Source organism: Patagioenas fasciata, chromosome 1 (genome assembly GCF_037038585.1).
Source record: "Patagioenas fasciata isolate bPatFas1 chromosome 1, bPatFas1.hap1, whole genome shotgun sequence".
Classification (NCBI taxonomy): Eukaryota; Metazoa; Chordata; class Aves; order Columbiformes; family Columbidae; genus Patagioenas; species Patagioenas fasciata.
In genome coordinates, this window is record NC_092520.1 from 163056173 (window position 1) to 163075352 (window position 19180).

At 40.3% G+C, this 19180-nt stretch overlaps 1 protein-coding gene across 6 annotated transcripts in view; it reads left to right on the forward strand.

Moving 5' to 3' along the window:
* Nucleotides 1-19180, forward strand: part of SYT1 (synaptotagmin 1) — a 360340-nt gene that overhangs the window by 246968 nt on the left and 94192 nt on the right. For all 6 annotated transcript variants that reach the window (XM_071799493.1, XM_071799485.1, XM_065848537.2 and 3 more), the window contains one exon: nucleotides 16096-16280. In XM_071799493.1, coding sequence (XP_071655594.1) covers nucleotides 16096-16280 — 185 coding nt within the window. The remainder of the gene's footprint in view (nucleotides 1-16095; nucleotides 16281-19180) is intronic.

The window sequence follows — 19180 nt, forward strand, 5'->3', positions numbered from 1 at the left end:
TGATTGCTCTTCTACCCTTAATGTTTGTTTTCTTTATGATCTTTTCATTTTTATTTCTTCATGCTTCACAGAGTCCATTTTCTTTTGCTGCCTCTCCCTTTCTGTTCTGAGCTTAACTCAGTTCTGAGGAGACAGAGGATTAATAGTTCATTACTGGTGACGCTACAGGTTTGAAAGAATTGTTGATTAGCTATTGCAAAGTTCTTATTAGGTGAAATCACAGCCGCTCCTTTAGTTAATGGGACAGTACTTGCAAGAGGAATTGAGAATCACAAACAGGATCCTCACTGGACAAAAGTCATCAGGACTGTGGGCATTGATTTCAGCAGAATGAGCCTTTAACCCTGACTCCTAATTCCCTTTCTGGCCAAACTTGGGGTTTATCACTTCAGGTCTGATTGCATTTATATAGGGACAGAAGTAGGAACTCTACTGTGTACTTTTAATTTTAAGATTTTATCATTTTCTCAGCCTTTTTGATCAGTAGCAATGAAATTAATCCAACAAAAATAATGGATTTTAATTAAATTGTTTTGATAAGTGGGATGCACTTTTGAGCAACAAAGTGATGCAGTGCTTGTTAAATTGCAATGAGAAGATGTGTCCATGTAGAGCAGCTCCTAAGGTTGGCTGTAAATACTGGAGCAAAATATTACTAGAGTAGAAACATGCCACTCTTAGGAGAGAAGCATACACTGAGCATTGCATTAGATTGACCACTCTCAAGTTTTAGTGACATTCTTTGTGATCCTAAAAGCAAGTCACAGGTCATCATCTCCTCATTTTCTTTCTTTAAAATGAAATTTATACTTTTCTCTGACTATACAAATTTGCAAGTCCTAATTGAGAAAGCAATTCAAAGATAAAAAGCGATGGACATGGCATGGTGCCAACTACAGGACTGTAGATCCAAGTCTAATATAGAACTTTTAAGTCAGACCCTGATGACTGTTTACTGCAGTGAAGTAAAACAAGAAAGTCTAATAACTGATTTTCAGAACTGACATAAGATTCTGTTTCCTGTTCTCTCCCAATGAATAGAAGAAGCCGCTGACATTTCAGCACCGAGTTTTCAATATGTCCTTACAGGAATGCTTTACTTAGCGGAGAAAGTCTGGCCTGGATGTACCCATAGGGATCAATCTGTGCTGAGCGCTCTCAGTGTCAATAGGACTCTGCAGAAGGAGATGGAGGAAAAGGATGCTCTTTCTTTGAATTCAGCTCATACAATTGGATCCCATAAGGGATATAAGTGCCTAGAATGTTTCTGATTTTTGGGCAGTGTAAGGCAAAACTGACACCTACTGCAGATAATCAAAGGTGGACTGGTGTTGAGAGAGGGGATTTAGTTCTTTCTGTCATATCCAGGAAAAATGACTGATGTAATTTGAGAAGAGCTTTCAGGCCGCATTCAGTGTTACATGGCGGAACTTCAGACACAGCACAGGTGGAAGTCAAGGGGTCTCAAAATGATGAAAAACCTCCCAGGCTGGCTGGCCAGCAACAAGCTGGATACAGGGCTGTAAAATGGACGGTTTTCATCTGAAACCCTTTGCACAGGTTTCAGAGCAGCAGCCTGGTTCACCTGTCCACTTAACACTGGGGACCAAAAATTCTGCTTTGAAGGACAAGTGCCTAGAGCCCTTGTTTTTGGGGAATGGGGATAGGAGTAGAATGAGGCTGGGTCTTCTGGTACTACACTGGTAGCAGAGTCCGCCACTTTAATATATTAATCTGAAAGTTAGAGCGTTCCTTCAGGAGATGGAGAGACTTATTCAATTCCTTCATCAAGCCACAAGCTCTAATGTATGACAGCACTTAAAGCTCCTGCTGAAGTCATGGCATTGTGTAAGAAATAATTCAAACTATAGGTCAAAATGAGAGGGGAGAACAGATTTCTGGTTCCCATACTCAACACTGGTAAATTTTAGAATAAGCAGCAGTCACCAAATAAAATACAGAAGTTGGTGAAAAGAGTCTTCCTTTTCATGGTTCCTCTTCCCAAAGCTTGCCAAGTCATACTTCACCTCTACTTTATGTCAGGTTTTAAAAATGGGGAGATAAAAAGTACTAGATGAGATTTTTAGGGAGAGGTGCTGTCTTAAGAAACAAACTGATAGTAGCTGCTTTTGTTGATAGCCAATAAGATTAACAGGACAAAGAAAGCATTGGGACAAACTGCCCGTATTAATCCACGCCATACAAGAACATTTTGTGCTGTCCTTCAGGTTGATATGTGTGGTTATAAAACAGTCCTTTCCAGGCTTCTTTCAGATTCACATCATCCCCTAAACTAAAACTTATCAACCTTGGGTTGCAGCTGTAATACACGCTCATGGCTTAGCTGTATATAGGGCCTGACTAGAGCTTGTGTAAATTAACTATTCAAGCTAATTAGCAGAAAACTGAAGCACAACATGAGAGAAAACATATTCCAAACATGCTAAATTAATAACTTCTAACATTGCTAGGTAGGCAAATTAAGAAGTGCAGCCACAGTGAGGAGTGTGTTATAATTGTACCTTACAGAAGTAAAGATGAAGGATACAAGAAACAGTTTACAGGTAGTATGTGGATTAAGAGATCTAATGCAGTCTGCAGTTTTCATTTCACAGACCTGAAGAGCTATATCTATACATCAGCCATATAATTTTGATGTAGATTTCAACACACTAACATAAAATTCCGGATGTGTATACAGAAAGGTTTTATTCTAGTTTCCTTCAGCAAACTGACCACTTTTCCAAGAAATACTGCTTCCCTGGTCTTGGATGAGTAGCTTTTAGTGCCTCCATGAGCGGTCTGAACTTCTTCCACACTGAACAAGAAGGAAAACTTCACTGCCCGGCATTTGCACAAGTAATTTTAGGGAGAATTGTGACCTTAGCTCAATGGAACAAAATTTCAACTTTTGTATTTATGGAGACCAGAAAAAAGCCTCAGAATTCCTTTCCTAAAATCGATAGTGTTCTTTCTTAGGGAGCGTAACTCCAGATTTGATTAGATCTATTAATGAGGTCAAATGATGCTTTTAGGCTGGTAGCTAATGTAAACCGAATCTATTTATCACTTTGGCAGCGGTTCCTGCAACAAAGTTAATGACCATTACAGCATTTCTAAGTTAGCCAATCAAGAATGGTGCTTTTTTGTGCAAAAACACAGAAGTTAGTAATCAATCATCATCATCCTCATCATAATAGTGCTGCTAGATGAGCTTCTGAAAAAGAAGAGCAACATGGCTATTAACCTTAACTGTACCTTGAAAATAGATTTCTTCCTACTAAGGCCGCTACTGATCTGTGGGTTGCAGCCTTGATAGCTTCTTGCAGAATAAAGGAGGCCAAAATACTAGGCAGGGACACAACCCATATTTAGATTCTTTGCTTCAGTCTTTTAAGATCAAACTAAATACTTAAAAAGAGAAAGGTCAAAGCCTGCTATTTTTTTTTAAATAGCAGGTGAAAACAACATTTTGTCCAAGGCATTTGAGTTGTATATAGTCAGTGAATAATCAAATTAAATTTCTTTTTATCTGTATTAGCAGTCTAAGTCTCTAATAACATAGAGATTCCACAAAACTGTATCTTTACAATATCTTTTGATACACATTTTCATAGTGACAGCCGTATGCAGGTGGAACAGAAGAGAGCTGCAAAAGCTGCTGTGCACATTCATGCCAGTGGTGCTTTCTTGGGAAGTTTCACTTGATGGGGAAGGAGCGAGGGGAGTTGTCTTTTGTGGTGCTGGTTGAGGCAGAGGTGAGGTGTGCCATGGGAATGGGTCTCCCTTTCCACCCCAGCACTGGGATGAGACAGCATGAACCCACACCATTATGCCCCCAGTCCCACGAACCAGTGTCATCCATGTAACGTTCTCAGAACACCTGCAGCATGGACGGTTTGCTTTCTGCCCTTTCCTGAGTTGAGCAGAGTGCCACAGCAAGGACAGGGGCCTGCCAGGAACGCTCTCCCACACACCTCTGTAAAACTGAATCAATAACCCACTTTGAGGTTCCTTGCAAAAATGCATCCAACCAGCCTCGCTCAGTGCTGCTGAGGTGCACAGAGCCAGCCAGGGGTGGAATAGCACTGTTGCACATCCTGCACCTTGCTCTGCTGCACTCCACGATGGACACACAGTATGAGCCTTTGCCTGTGTATGATGCACCCAATCAGGCATTGTTGGCCGTGGACTGAGACCAGGATTACCCAGCAACCCTAGCATCCACTTGCATCCAGATTTGAGAGGGCACTGGACCAACGCAGTGTATCTTATTGACAATCTCTGTGAACATGTGTGTGGCACATGCTGGTTGTCATCTGCCAACAGCTCCACATAAGTGTTATAGGACCATTCTTGGTGTTACGGACACCCAAGAAACAAAAATGACTGTATGGGAATATATCGGAAGAATGGCAAGGAAGTTGGTTAAATGTAAATACGCTCAAATGACTTGCAGCTCTCTGTAGAAAAAGCACATACATCACACTAATTGTTTTACTGACCTCATATGCTTGACGAGTAGGACCTCTGTGTTAGATAACATAGGCCCGTGAGAAACTCCAGGCACCTTATCACTATGTCTGAGATTCCTGCTTTGTTGTGAGAAAGAGCGGGAGGCTGCGCCTGCCTGAAGCCTTGAAATACAGGCGAGCTCAGCAGGCCCAGTGATCTACTAGGGCTGAATTGCTGCAGCGCCTGTGTCCCCGCTTGTGTCACCTCTGCATGGGAGCTTCGGTGCCACTTCGTAGATCCCCCAGTAGAGAGGTAACTAAAATAAAACTTGCTCTTTGCAAATGCATTCGTGGCCTCTGGCTCTCCTTGCGATGTGCCTGTGCCTGTGCACACAGTGACGAATCATGTGGGATGTTTCAGTGATTGTGATTAGAGATAGGGAATGTCATCTCACACTGAGGGTTCAGCATGAAAGTGCTTGCCATACAAGCATTTATGGAAAAAACAGACAAGATTCTGTAGCCTGAAGAATTATTGAATGTACCAAATTTTTATTTGGGGCATTCCTATTAAAAGCTGACACCTAGATCACCAGAATGAACCATCATTGAAATCTCGTTTGTCTGGGGCTATCTGCTGTTGTCTCAATAGCGCAGTCAGCTCAGGCACTCCTTTTGGAAGTTCCAGGCCAAAGAGAGTCTCTTGGGTTTGTGTCCTTTGTTTCAGGGTCCAATCTTGGCCATAACCTTGGCCACTGGTGAGCTATGGACGTGCCAGGCTGGCTGGCTGTGTTCCCTCCAGAAAGAGGGTATTCATATCCTAGGTAGGCAATATCCTAGGAGATTCTTGTTGGGGTGGTAGAAGGTGTATTTAGCAAGGGATGTGCACCAGGGAGTGCTAGAATATGTGCTTGTACAGACTGGATCGGTAGTGCACAAGCTTGGTGCATTCTCGTAGGCTGATAGGTGGACGAGGACACAGCTCTTGTGAGCAGTCACTTAGACCAAGATGCACACATGCCCACCACACAGGCTTGGGACCTTATGATGTAAAGCCTCTCAGGCAAAACTGTCTTTCTGTTTCATCTGCGTGCAATGTCTAATCTGGTGAGGCATTTCTTCTGAGTCGGTGCCTTTAGGCACTACCCACGCACAAATGAGTGTCTATTAATAATGATAATATTTAATGAAAGAATCTGGTTCAAAGTTGTATCTGTACATTTAAAATAACAGATCAAGAAATGCAGATATTCTGTTGATTTCACTGGGTATAAACTATTGCCCAGCAAAAGAAATATACTTTTACAGATACATTCCTGTCACAAAAAGAAATATGGCTTCTCATATGAGCATTTACTGCCTACATATTGCAATCAGCCTAACAGAGAGTAAAAAATTAAAACCAAAACTTTAATTCTAGCTGGAAGAGGAGATTTTTTTTGTTTGCTCCTTGATTGTTTTTGTAGTTGATTTATCACTACTACAGCTTTGCAATTAATTAAAAAAAAAAAAAATCTTTCTGGAAATTGAAGCTATGAAAAAGTTCCCAAACTGATTAGAAATTAGCCTTTCTCACTGCTTACCATGCTTATGTATGTGAATGCTTACCTGTTGAAGTAATTTTAAAAAAAAAAGAACAACAACAAAGGCTTTTACGTCTAAAAATATTAATCAATTTTAGAAGTTAGCTGTTCCTGTGCTTCTTAACTGCAGAATTGTTGGAACGATAAAGGACTCAGCACTCCGATTCAATGTGAATCACGCCAAAGCCATTTATTACAGAAACATGTCTCCTTATATACGCAACTATTCTCTAATCACGAATCCACGCTCCAAGCATGGATTCGCTAAATGAGTATCATGGGCAGTCCACACGCTGGAGCCCCACTGATGATAGGTCCGACGACTCACGCCATGCTGAGGCCCTGTTAATGAAGAAACGCCCCTCTTTCTCACAGCAGATTCTGTTCTCAGCTTCTCAAAGTGGCCTTGAGATTCCTTTGGGCCTGACTAATTCAACAACATAGCTCCTTCTAACGAAACCCCTTCACACAGAATACCTCTGTTTTTTTAATATGTGGATGTCAGATAGAATACGTACACATATATATAAAAAACATTCTATGTAGATTAGTCTTTTTAACCTGTCTTTATCTTCCCTGTCAGAGGGAGAAAAACGGGTTAATCTCAGGTCTTTTCAAGGGCTAGACGAAAACAGATACATGAACCTGCTTAGTATCTGTTCAAAGTCAATAACATGGCTCTACCAGGCTGTGTATTGGACAGAGGCAAAAGATCAAGTCCTAAGGGAATGATGTCATACTTTTTACAAACAGAAAGAGGTGATTATTTACAAGTTAGAAACGCTTTACATTTTGACATTTGGTCTTGTTTCACATGGAGAGACAGTAAATTTCACTGAGAATTTCACCAACTTTTTTAATAAGGTGGGAAATGAAAATCTGAACTGGCAACAAGGCTGAGGAACAGGAAGATCATTTTGGTGAGTTAGTTCATCAGTTCAGCATGTATGAGGAGTAAGTTCTACTTACTCTGTGATATCCCATACTTCAGTGTTTTGCCTGAGTGTATGGACTCTGCATACAATATTAGTATAATAAAATGACAGGAGTCAAGGGAAAAATAAGATTGTTTTTAAAGCTTTAAATAAGAAGTGAAAAATTATTATCAAATTTGTACATCATGACAAATGAAACTTAATTCTATTTGTTTATGCTACAGCTCTATAGTTATAAACAAAATTAAGTTTTAAGGTCCCAAACGCTCTTCAAACCTGGAACATTGCCAGAGCACAGCATGTCATTATGTTCTCCGTGGGACAGTAATTACCCTGCTGACAGTAACTTCCACAGCAGGTTGGGAAGTGCAGTGTTTCAGTCCTTCTTTTCAGCAGCATCACTGTTTTGTGTGAGACGGCCACGCAGAAAATCTGGAAGTCGTTCCCTGACTTGCTGCTTGGGAAGCAGCAGAGCAAAGGACGTGACTGAAGGGCCATGTGAGGCCCCTCGTGCTGCGGTAGTTGAGGTGCCAGTGAGATGTGATGGAAAGATTCCAGCCTTGAGGGGCCTGGCACTGGGACCCGGGGCACCTCTGCTGTGTGCTTGGCTCTGGTGTCACAGAGGGTGCTCAATGCTAGTGATTTAGCGTGCTGGAGAGGTTCCTTCTGGGTGTGAGTTTGTGTTGCCTCTGTAGGACTGGGAGCCATCCAGCGTCCATGCACCCCAGGGTACTGCTTGAGGTGCTTCTTCTGGTGGGACCTGAGGTTGACACTGCACCCAGGCTGCTCTCTGGTGCAGTCACTCACAACATGCCCATGGCATCCTCCAGCACGTAGCTCCCTACGCTTGCAGGTACATGCCTAGAACCTGCAGCTGATGTGAACTTTGCTGCTGGCAAAGACATAGCAGGGATTTTCAGTCCTGGAGACATGCTCACAGCAAATGAAGCCCCTGTGCTCTGCAACAGCCAGTAATGTACACCAATGCTCCCACAGTGTCTTCTATATGATGCTAACCAAGATCATTTTATTCTGTATGTATTGATGTCTGCATCTCTGCAGTTTACATATCATTACCTGCCTCCTTTATAAAACACTTTGTGATCTACTGATGAAAAGTGCTATATATGAACCATTTTCATTTGAGACCTCCTAAATGAATATTAACTCTCAGTAAGGAGTAAACCTGGTTATTACTTTCAGTGGGAACTTAGTGTATTACTCCAATGGTTGTTAATTCTTTTAATAGTAGCTCTTCTCCTTTAAACCTTAAGACATCATGTAATAGCCTCCTGTGTATATGTTAACAGACCACTGGCTTACAGGCAGATATTGTTTCTATAAGTTCGCCTTGTCAGAAAACACAAATTAGCTCCATTTTTAAAGAACTTTGCCCCTGCATAATGTTTTATAACAAAATGTACCAAATTACCTTTTCCTTCCTTGAAACTGGAATTTTTCATCTAGTTTTGAAGCTTATAACATTCAAAATGTACTATGCATAACTGGTTCTTGTATGCAAGAAATGTGACTCTTGGTTTGAAGACTGAAATACAACCCTGGCCTTCATATATGCAGGGTAAACCTTGAAAATGTGACACAAATAATATTCCCAAATGTTCAAAAACTGGGAAGGAAGATAAAACTAAACCAGCGTTCATTGCATGTAGTGAATAAAATCAGCTAAGAAAATCCAGTATACATAGGCATAATTAATTTTTTCCCGTCAGTTTCATTACTTTTGAGTTTTATTCTCTTTATTTCTGAGTCCCAGCATTGATCTGACTACAGTAATTTGTACCTCTGAAAATTCCAGTTCCAAGTCAGAAGGAGTTGCATGACTTTTTTTTTTTTACTGTTGTTTTTTTTGTTTTTTTTCTTCAAACTATCAATCGAATTTTGAAGTGCAACATATTGTATATGTCACAGAAAAAGTGAAATGTGTTGTAAGCACAAAATACAGTTGTCCACATGAGGGAAAGCAGTCGTCTCAAGCTTCTACAGTTATGTTTGTCGGAGTTGAATATTAGACCCATGAGTTGTTTTATCCCTTCTCAGGAAGGTATTTAGCCTCAGCTGATGTTGGTACATACAGTTTTCAGAAAGCCTTCAGCAAACCTGCTGGCTTCCAGGTCTAGTTGGAAACTTCATCTTCCTTCACCTTCCCCAGCTGGTCAGTGTGCCCAGTGCTTTCTCTGGCAATTATCTAGAGCCTGAGTTCATTCATTTTATTTTAAAAGCTTTATGGCAGCAGATAGATGAACGGATAGGAAGCATCAGTCTAAAAATATTATGTACTTGATTAGAAAGCATCTTCCACCAAAGTCTCTCCTTTCCCTACTCTGTTTTCTGTAGTAAGTGACCTAGAGGTTTTATTTGTCATGCTGGCCGGCGTTGTGGTCCATCACAGGGCACACGCTGTGCAGCAGGGAGCTGGGTGGCTGCTCCTGCTGCTGGGCCGTTGTGTGCCAAGTGGGGGAACAACATTCTCTCATGGAGGGCAATGGAAGAAATGGCTGTGTTTGCTGGAGGAATTGGGAGGCAGGAGGGCTGGGAGCTGTGAGAGGAGAGCTGGCAGCCCCATAGAAGCACAGCACTGCTTGGAAGAGTAGCCAGGCACCAGAGACCACAGGAGGGACCTTCATTTGGAGCCATGTGGCCACCAAGGAGACTGTGCAATGGTGGTGAGCTGAAAAAAGCCCAAGAGAGCAGCCCTGACTGGCGGTGACACGGCTGGCAGAGGGGAGATCTGTGCTAACTCTCTTTGGTTCGTATTCTGTTTCATTTTGATTCAGGGTGGAACGGGCAGGTTAACAGTTTTCTTTTTAGCATTTATACAGTTGAAACCTGACATTTGAGCTTGAAGGCCTTTGTGATCTCTCTGAGGTACTTCATTCAAGGAGACATCTCAGCAGTTTCTCTTCCTCACTGTGGCTGCCTCACTGTCCCTTCTCACCTAGAAACTCCCCTGCCTTGATTACTGCTCCATGTATCTCAAGAGATGAGGGGCAGAGGATCTGATGACACTGAGCAGTGAGGAGCTGGCAGAGAGAGGGAGCAAAACATGTGGAAAGAAGGAGAGAGAGCCATCAAGAGACAGAAATAGTTCTGCTCTGCAGAAAGAAGATATGCTGTTGAGTAGATGTGGTTTACCATGACAGAGAACCTGTCACGTGCCCCGAAAGGTGAATTAATACCGGCAATAATAAACATAACTGACCTGCAAATTCCAATAGTAGGTGTGGGTTCACCTTCAGGTAAATATTTTAGTCATTTTATGCATTCTGACTTTCAGCTCTGGAGCATACAGTAGATACATCAGATTCTGAAGCAGCCCAAGCACCTCAAATAAATTTGTAGCCATATCTAGAATTACTGCTAAAATCAATGTCAGTTAATTTGCAAAGACTGGAATGTTCAGTCATACAAAGTTTGCATAATTTTGCATGATAATGTCTAACAAAGAAGCTATAGGCAGGAGTATATTCAATGAGTGAAGCCCATCTGATCAGTGTGCTTTCATAGACTTTTGCATGTGAGGAGTTTTCACTGTCAAAACACATATATCTTAGCTCAGTCAAAGCTTCAGTAACTTCCATAAACTGTTCATTGAGGTAGTCTTATGCAACTGCACACATGCTCAAAAAATAAAGAAGGGTGGAAATGTTAGAGTGAGAGTGTTCGTTAATATATTTATTAATGGTTCCTGCTTGTGGCAGGTCAAATGTAACATCATTAACTTGAACCACATAGAAAACCCGTGATAAATGTAAGAAAGTGAAAATAATATTTTACAAACATACTATTGAAGCAAGAGATCATATGTAAGAGTGTTTGGGGTGGAAACACAGCTGTGTAAGCCTGAAGGCTATTATTTAAATCATCAGTATTTGTATGTATGTATTTGCAGTTTTTATCTTCTTCTTTTAAAAGCAATTTTACCGTGTATTAGCATTTCCTTTTCTTTGCATTAATCACCTTTGTATTCCTTCTGCTGTAAACAGTGGTATCTGTTACCTGGCTCCTTGCTTTCAGTACATTTTCTTTAAGTAACTTCTAATGAAAGTCACATTGATACCCAGAATGTGGCCCCTGGGGAATTTCTATACGGAAAGTCTGTATATGGCTATATATGGGGTTTGCTTCCTGCCTAGAAGCTGTAAGTGCAAAAAGCTAAGATAAAACGATGGCTTAGTAAATGAAAACTGCCAGTCCTCTTATGTTTAGGCTACCAGACCTTTAGATTAATGCAATTCACTTCACATACAAGTGAAGTTGTATTCGGCAGTTGCAGCTTCCTGTTAAGTATCATGCCCCCTCTGAAATGTAGGTTATTAATATTTATCAATTCTGACATGCCATGGGCCTCCTTCGCAGAGTAATATGGAAGTTGCCATCATCTGATAGTCCTTTGCTGTCACAGTTAAAATGGGGCTGTTTAATTGCTTAATTGGGAGTTGTCAGTAGACAACATTTTTGATATGGAAGTCTTCACTTTTTAATTCGTCTCCTCTCTTCAGTTCTTTCTTGACCTTCCTTCTCTTTGGCTTCTAAGTTAATAAAGTTTCCTCTGACATTGCATACAGAAAGGCAAGAAAATTATTAGGATGAGGGATTTTATTCTGTTTTACAGACTGTAGCACTTTGATGCTGTTACATGTTGTGTGACATCCCTCTTACTGTCTTTCCTCTGGAGTCAAACATCCTCTGGGGCATTTGATAATTTTAGATCATCTAATGGGAACGTCAGTTTTAGACTCAGGGCCTGTAACTCTCCAAGCATTTTGTGTAAGGCCAAGTAAGGATATCTTTACATAAAGGGCATAATTTGTAGCTCTTAAATTGAATAACTCGGTAATACATCCTTTCCTTTCAGTCTAGTATATTCAGTGGAACAAGATTTAATGACAGGTTGGGACACAAGCTGTATTTAGTGCAGCACGGTAGAAGCAAATCAGTGGAGTGAAGCAGTCAGTCCTGAGGACCCAGCCCCATACTGCAAACTTTGTGGAGCTAATGCTTTAATTTAGGTTTGCTCCCGTGCGCCAAGTCAAGTGCCTTTTGCAGTTGGAGCTCCGTTAGGTGAGCCATGGGAGTGTATATTCACATTTGGTCCATTGTGCCCTCCCAGACCGCTGCATAACATGAGTCCAAGCAGGGTATGTGGGTATGGTCTGGAGATACGCGTCATAAATACACTCCTAAGCCCAAACAAAAATCATAATGTAAGTGCGTCACAGCTGCTGTATTTGTGAAATGCTACAAGTGCATCAAATGGCCCACAATATGCACACAACCCTGGCTGGTGTTCATGGAAGGAAGCAACAGAGAGGGATGAGAGAGCTCACAACTCCTTTAGCTGCATCCACATCTGACTGATGTTCAGCATGAGTGAAGGGTGCAAAATCAGTACCCAAAATGCCTCAATCATCAATAAAATCTACAGCTTACTCTTTTCAGTGCACTGCTATTGCTCAGGAGTAAGCCATGCATTTCATTTTCTCTACACTCTCCTTTTACAGATAGGCTTCATTCCTGCATTTCTGAGTAAAGTTGTGGAGCATACCCTGTTTAGATTGGATCAATAAGACTAATTCAAGACCTTATTTACTAACTGTGCTAGTCAGCAGATCTCCTCCTATAGATTTGTCTTTAAGAGCCTTGTAGAATCACCAAATCACATAGCAATTCATGACAGCTTCTTCAAAATAAGTATTCTGTATTTGCCTACAGGAGCAGAACAAAGAAAATAGCACTGAAATACCAGAAAGTTTACATGTATATTAATTATCCTTAAGCCAATAGCTTTTCCTTGATCGCATGGGTAAGTATTGCTTGTTTCAAAGCACCCCCTTGTGCAGACACTGGGTAAGACAAGTTGTACAAGAAACTTCTGGCTCCCTGACACCTCGGTCATTTGGTCAGGATCTGTGTTTTTCATGTCACCCACTCTGCTTTGTCTGCCGCAGAGGTCTTTCGTTCAATGGATTGTGCCCAAAGACCTCATGAGGTTTCAAACTGTGCTACTGAACCTGATCAAATTGGTTTAATATAGATGGAAGTAGTCTTCAAGCTGTAGATTTCCTTTGTTGTCCATTTAAACACCAAAAAAATGAAATTATTTGAACATATTTCATAAGTGTGGGTAAAGTCCAAATGAAATTAACAAATATGAGTCTCCAAAGTGAGCCACTGTGCAAAAACAAGCAAGTTCATATACTGCCGGTAAGGTTTTTTCTAGGTATTATTTACAGTTAGCAAAGGCTGAAAAATTAAAGGCCATAGACCTGAATCTTCCAAACTGACTCGTGACTTCAGTCGTTTCAATCTGGTCTGTCCATCTTGAGATGAATTTATAGAGAACTAATTTTTTAAAACTCATCTTTTTCAAGCTCTTCTGGCAGCATCATGAATTGGGGAGCACAGATATGAAAGCCCTTGAAGTCTTTAGTAATTTTGGAAAACCTCCCGTGTATTATGTAAAATCGTTAACATTTAAAGTTATTTAGATAATGCCTTTGAAAGGAAACAAACATTGTTTCAAAGCCAGTGGTAACTGTATGTTTCACTTGTCTTAAATCTAGCATGTACATCCACTGACTGAGCAATCTCTGTCAGTGACAATGTTCCGATGAGCCATCTCCTTGACAGACATAGAACACTTTTACTGGGAAAAGAAGAAAAAAAAATCCACTCCTTGCTGCTTTTTCAGACTTAAATATTGAATTTGGTTTGGAAATGTCCAGATTTTGGGTTAGCCCAATTTTTTTACTTTTTTGCTTATGCTTATTTTAATTAAAAAAAAAAAAAAGGAATTGTGTTTTCTTCGAAAAGATAAATAAGGAATTGTACATAATTCTCGGTGCCCCAGATATTAATCTGGTGATCATTTAATTGCATCAGAAGAGCTATTGGGTGAAATGAAATTACAAACAGATGAGAGCTGATAATGCATTATAAAAGAGAAGCTGAGGTATCTGGAAGTGTTTCACATGCTCCCCAAGGCACCCTACGTTGTTCATGCTCCAGAGAACCGAGGCAGCAGTGCCGGAATACCACTTTACACAACAGTTGCAGCACAAAGACACCTGACTTCACTTCCTACACATGCTCTTTTATCTGTAGGATGCATATGTTTGTATCCTATTAATGCCCACATTCCCTGTCTCCTCAGTTCCTCAAGCTTACCCGTGTTTGATGTGTCCCTTCTCTCTTTCCTCCCACGGTGCCAACCTGTTGGCAGAACCCCATCCCATATTCTTGCTGCTCCCCATACTTGCCAGCATCGTGCTTCAAGCACTGCTGACAAGGCAGCTGAAGAAATAGCTGATAAATTTGGGCACAGCATTCATTTCATATTGACTTAACTACTGTAGATTAGCTCAGCTATAAAGTATAGTGTTATGTAAATACCATTTCAGATGCTAAGTGTCTGACAGCCTAAGTACACATGTGAAGTTCAGAGTTTGAGAAGAGCACACATTGCCTCTGAAAGGCAATGGTTTTAGGTTGGTGAGTGTAGGATAAAAAAAATGTAGGAGAGTCAGTTGTGCTTCAGTGTGTTACCACACCAGATTTGAAGAAAAAACTAAATCATTAATGCATGAAATACAAATTCTAAGTTGTGATAAGTGCAGATCTAATGCAACTTTAACTGCAGGATTGCTGCTGCTGACTCCATAAAATGCATCCCATAAACAGCTGTTAACCTATTCACTGTTTATCTTTTAACATTCATTTGTTTAGTAATCAGTTCTTATTTGTTCTACATATGGTACAGCTTCCCTTTTATAGCAACTGCATTTAGTGAACATTTGGAGGCATGGAAGTATTAGAGAAAGTATTGTTTGACTATTTGCCTGCATTATTTTTGTATCTGTCACCAAGGACATTTGAATAACAGTTAGAAAAAATTGTCATTAGAGAAAGGAAGATGTAGGTGCTCTGTCCTCTCCCTGAACTGGCAATTTGTAGTCAAAGTTCCTGTGACCACACTTCGCACTCTGCTTAGCTCCTTTAAACAATTAATTTTCTCAGTATATACTGTCCATTCCCTTTCGTGATTCACTGACATCAACATGTCAAATCTGATTCACTCTTTGGTTTTGGTCTGTATCGTATTAGAGACCTTTAGGTAATGCGCTGAGAGAGTATCTTGGAGACCTGATAGACTGAGTGTGTTTCAAGATTTTTAGAAAATGACAGTTTAAAGGATTTAAAGTTTTCTCAGGTGTTCTGGTTAAGTATGGGAATCAGTGATCATTAAATCTGATTTGTATGAAGATAACTCACTTCTGGAGTACTTGTGTTTAAGTGCCATCTTAATTCCTTTTTTTCCCAAAAAAATTTCATCTTTAACAAGACTATTTTATCATGTCAAGTGTTCTGTGTTATTTATTCATGCTTCAGCCATGTCCAGCATCCTGGACTGAATGAATAAATGGAAGATACTCTTTTCCTTATAGGAAAGGGTAGATGAGAATGTAGCTATGTACTGAAACTTTGCTAACATTAGGGCATGATGACAAATAGGACAAATACCCTTGGATTAGACAGTCCTTTGTCCTTGGTCAGTCTTTACTGGTGACCTTGACCTGCCTCTGTCGCGAGGAGTCTGCGAGTCTGTCAAGTACAGCAGTGGGCAGAGGAGAAGGGCTGTTCATTAGAACTGACTGCTTCGACCGGATGCCGTTCCGAAAAAGGGAGATTCCCTGTCAGTTCCACCCTTTTCAGCCACAATGCCAGGTGGGTTGGGGAGATGAATAAACAAAGAAGCAAGTAATTGCCTAAATGTCCTAAGCATTTTACAGATTTGCATGGTGTATATATTTTGGACATATTGTTTTCAGACAGTTGATTAATCAAAATAGCTTCAAGTGAGTTTGATATATGTCACCAGGCATGTAAATAGATGGATGTGTTAAATTGGTGTTGTGTGTGCAAATGCTCAGTTGGGAAAATATGCAAATGATGACAGGATATTTTAGAAAGGATTTCAGGTATTTCTGTAAGGCATTTTCATTGAAAAAGGCTTAGCTGTGAGAGAAATGTGCTTGTTTCTAAATTTAACCCTACTGACAGTTTTCCACCTTCTTTTTGTGTGTGTTTCTTTTTCTCTTCTAGTGCCACCTTGGGCCTTAATAGCCATAGCCATAGTTGCAGTCCTATTAATCCTTACCTGCTGCTTTTGTCTCTGTAAGAAATGCTTGTTCAAAAAGAAGAACAAGAAGAAGGGAAAGGAGAAGGGAGGGAAGAATGCTATTAACATGAAAGATGTTAAAGATTTAGGGAAAACCATGAAAGACCAGGTAAAGTACTTCTCCTTTTCTTGAACTCTTGAGTTGCATTTGAAAGTTACTGTTTGATGTTTCTACGTAAAGTTCTGCTTGTTGCCTCAGTGGCTCGGTGAAGAGAAGATGGCAGCATCTTCTTAGTGGTATCACAAAAGATGAATCTGGGTGTGGTGTCACTGATAAAGCAGTCACCCAGTTTCCCTGCTCCGCTATAAAAAATGACCAGGCACATGATGACTCATCTGGAAGGGGCAAGTTTATAGAGAATATCTTGGTTGTCCCAAAAATGAAGCAAACGTGTGCAGTTTTCACTGTCCTCTTTCAAAACTTTCATCAGGAGCTAGTACAGTGTTTGTATATCTTTCTAGCAGCATTTCTGAGCTTACATGATAAACAAAAGTAGCTCTGAGCTCTAAATCTCTTTTTACACAAAAGAAGAAGTTCAGCAGAGAAAGAAACAGCAGGATAGAAGAAAAAATGAGAATCATAGAAACAAGGGAAAACAATGGAAAAGGAAGAGCACAGGGGCATTCAACACTATGTTGGGAGAATTCGTTTTGTACTAGAGAGGGGGAGATTAAAGATAACAGCCCATACTTCTAGCTGTAAGTCAACTGAGTAACTTGGAGGAAAGTATTAGCATAATGCCCTTTGAGTAGCATTATTTTCATAAGGGCAGAAAATTTGTCCTTTGGATCTGCTTCACACAAGAGAAGCAGAAGGTTGCAGGACCTAATCCTCGGGGGCATAGACTTGACTAATATGTTCCTGAAAGAAAATTAAGCTGTTTTCTTGTATTTTAACGGGGTTTTAGTATTGTCTTTCCTGAAGCAAACTGTTGAGAATAAGCAAAACAATGGGGAAGTAAATCTGAAGTATCCATGTGTCCTCACTCCATTGCCATATTTCCTAGGCTAAGAATAAAAAGGGCTATATTTTTTTAAAACAGAAAGTGCTGAAGAGATTTAGAGAATTGCTTTGTGAAGCCTCTTCAGTAGGAGCCGATAACTCTTAAGATACAATGTCGTCAAGTCTGTGCTCCCAAGACCCCTGGTAAGGTTGAGCCAGAGTATTTTAGGAGTGGTTATCCAGCCAAAGAGAGAGAGGATAAAAGCATGGTCAGGAATGAGCAGTTCCTTCCATGTGTCGGAATCTAGTGTATGAAGAAAGCTGGGCAGAAGGCAGGTTGGTTAGAAGTACAAACCAAAGCTGTGTGCCTGAGGACTATGACCAGCTGGTTGAGAACACGATCCAAGAAAAAAGCCTAGAGCACAGTAGCTAAGGGGCCCATGGTCAGTCCTGAACAAGTTGTGAGATGCCACTGTACAGTGATGGAGCAGCCAGCAAAGTGGCTTGTTAGCCAGTCTTAGGAGTCCTTGAACAAGTTAGCATGCTTCTCCAGGCACGTAAGATGTGATGGGGGAAGAGCAAAATCAGGAGAGTGGATGAGGGAGCCTTAGAAGTCTGATGACTGGGAGCAACTGGATCACCAAGTAGCGTCTGAAAAAAACTCAGATAAGGAGAGGAAAGTAATGGACGAGCTTCAAAGGTACAGAGCTATCAGAGCTGTTTTCAGTTTCCATTATCAGATAAGAGGACAGTTTTTGATGTTGTTGCTCAGTAGACAGTATGGCAAGAAAATAACTGAAGATCCAGTTGTTTTATTCCCATTCATGCTACTCAACTGAAGTAGCCACTGCCAAAATCTTGACTCACTAGACAGTAATTAACATTTCTAGTCTATCCATTATGCCAATAAAAGAAGCCTTGGCAAAATTCATTACTTTCAAGCTGTATGTATCAACATTTTATAGTGACCACTGTGCAGACTGTCATCATTTGAGTGACGAAGGAAAGAGTGAGGCTTGATCTGACCCAATCTGTTTTGGTTCTCAGACCATAAGTACACATGGCATACTTACAGGTAATGGAGTTCACACCAGTTGCCCATCCTAGGTATACTCAAGTGTCTACTTGCTAGTAGGCAGTACAAAACGGATTTCTCTATAGCCATCCCAGATTGCCTTACCACAACTAACAGAGTCCTGCACAGGCACAAAGAATCAACGTATGGAGACCTTTGCATCCACATTGCAAGGAAAGCACTTTAGATAGTGCCCTGGTACGCAGCTTCAGCCTTGATTCTTCATGTCCTACACTGGTGTACTGGAGGGCACAACACCAACACAAGACAAGTTCACACCTGAAAACAACCTCAGCAGTGCACAAAATTGCTAATGTAGATGTGACTATTCCAAGGTTAGGAAAATTTAAAAAACAAAACAAAACACACAATTAAAATCAAAAAAGCAACAGAGCAGAAATTTTGAATTCTTCCTCGAAAAAGAATTTATGCTGATTTCGTTTTCTCCATATGATGAATGTGAAGCAAATCCCTTTTCTTTAAACACTTTGATTTGGCATTCTTAGATTCCCTTTATTTGATCTATAGACTATGTTCTGGGCTATTAATATTAAATAATTGTGATATATTTCCCCCTCAGCAATGCATGGAAAATCAGATCATCAATTTTTGGTTTACCCAGGGCTACTGTTAGCCAACTTCCTCCCATTGAACCTATAATAGTTTTGAAGAACTGTTTGATTATGCTTGTGGAAAGATTCATTGAAATGGTTGTTATGTTCTACCAATGATAACAAACCTAATACTTTGTTGTAGGACAAAAAATGTGCAATTTGTTGAATGATATTTATGTGGAATTTGTTCCATATCGTGTAAGGCCATTGTTGTATTTACAATCTACATTGTTGTATTTACAATTTATTATTAAGTGTTTTTAATTATATTCATTAGGACCTGGATAAATGACCATGGATTCTTGGAAAATAAATCTATTAAATGCAAAATTGCATTATGTAATTAATATTGAATTTTATTTCTATTTTTGTCATAG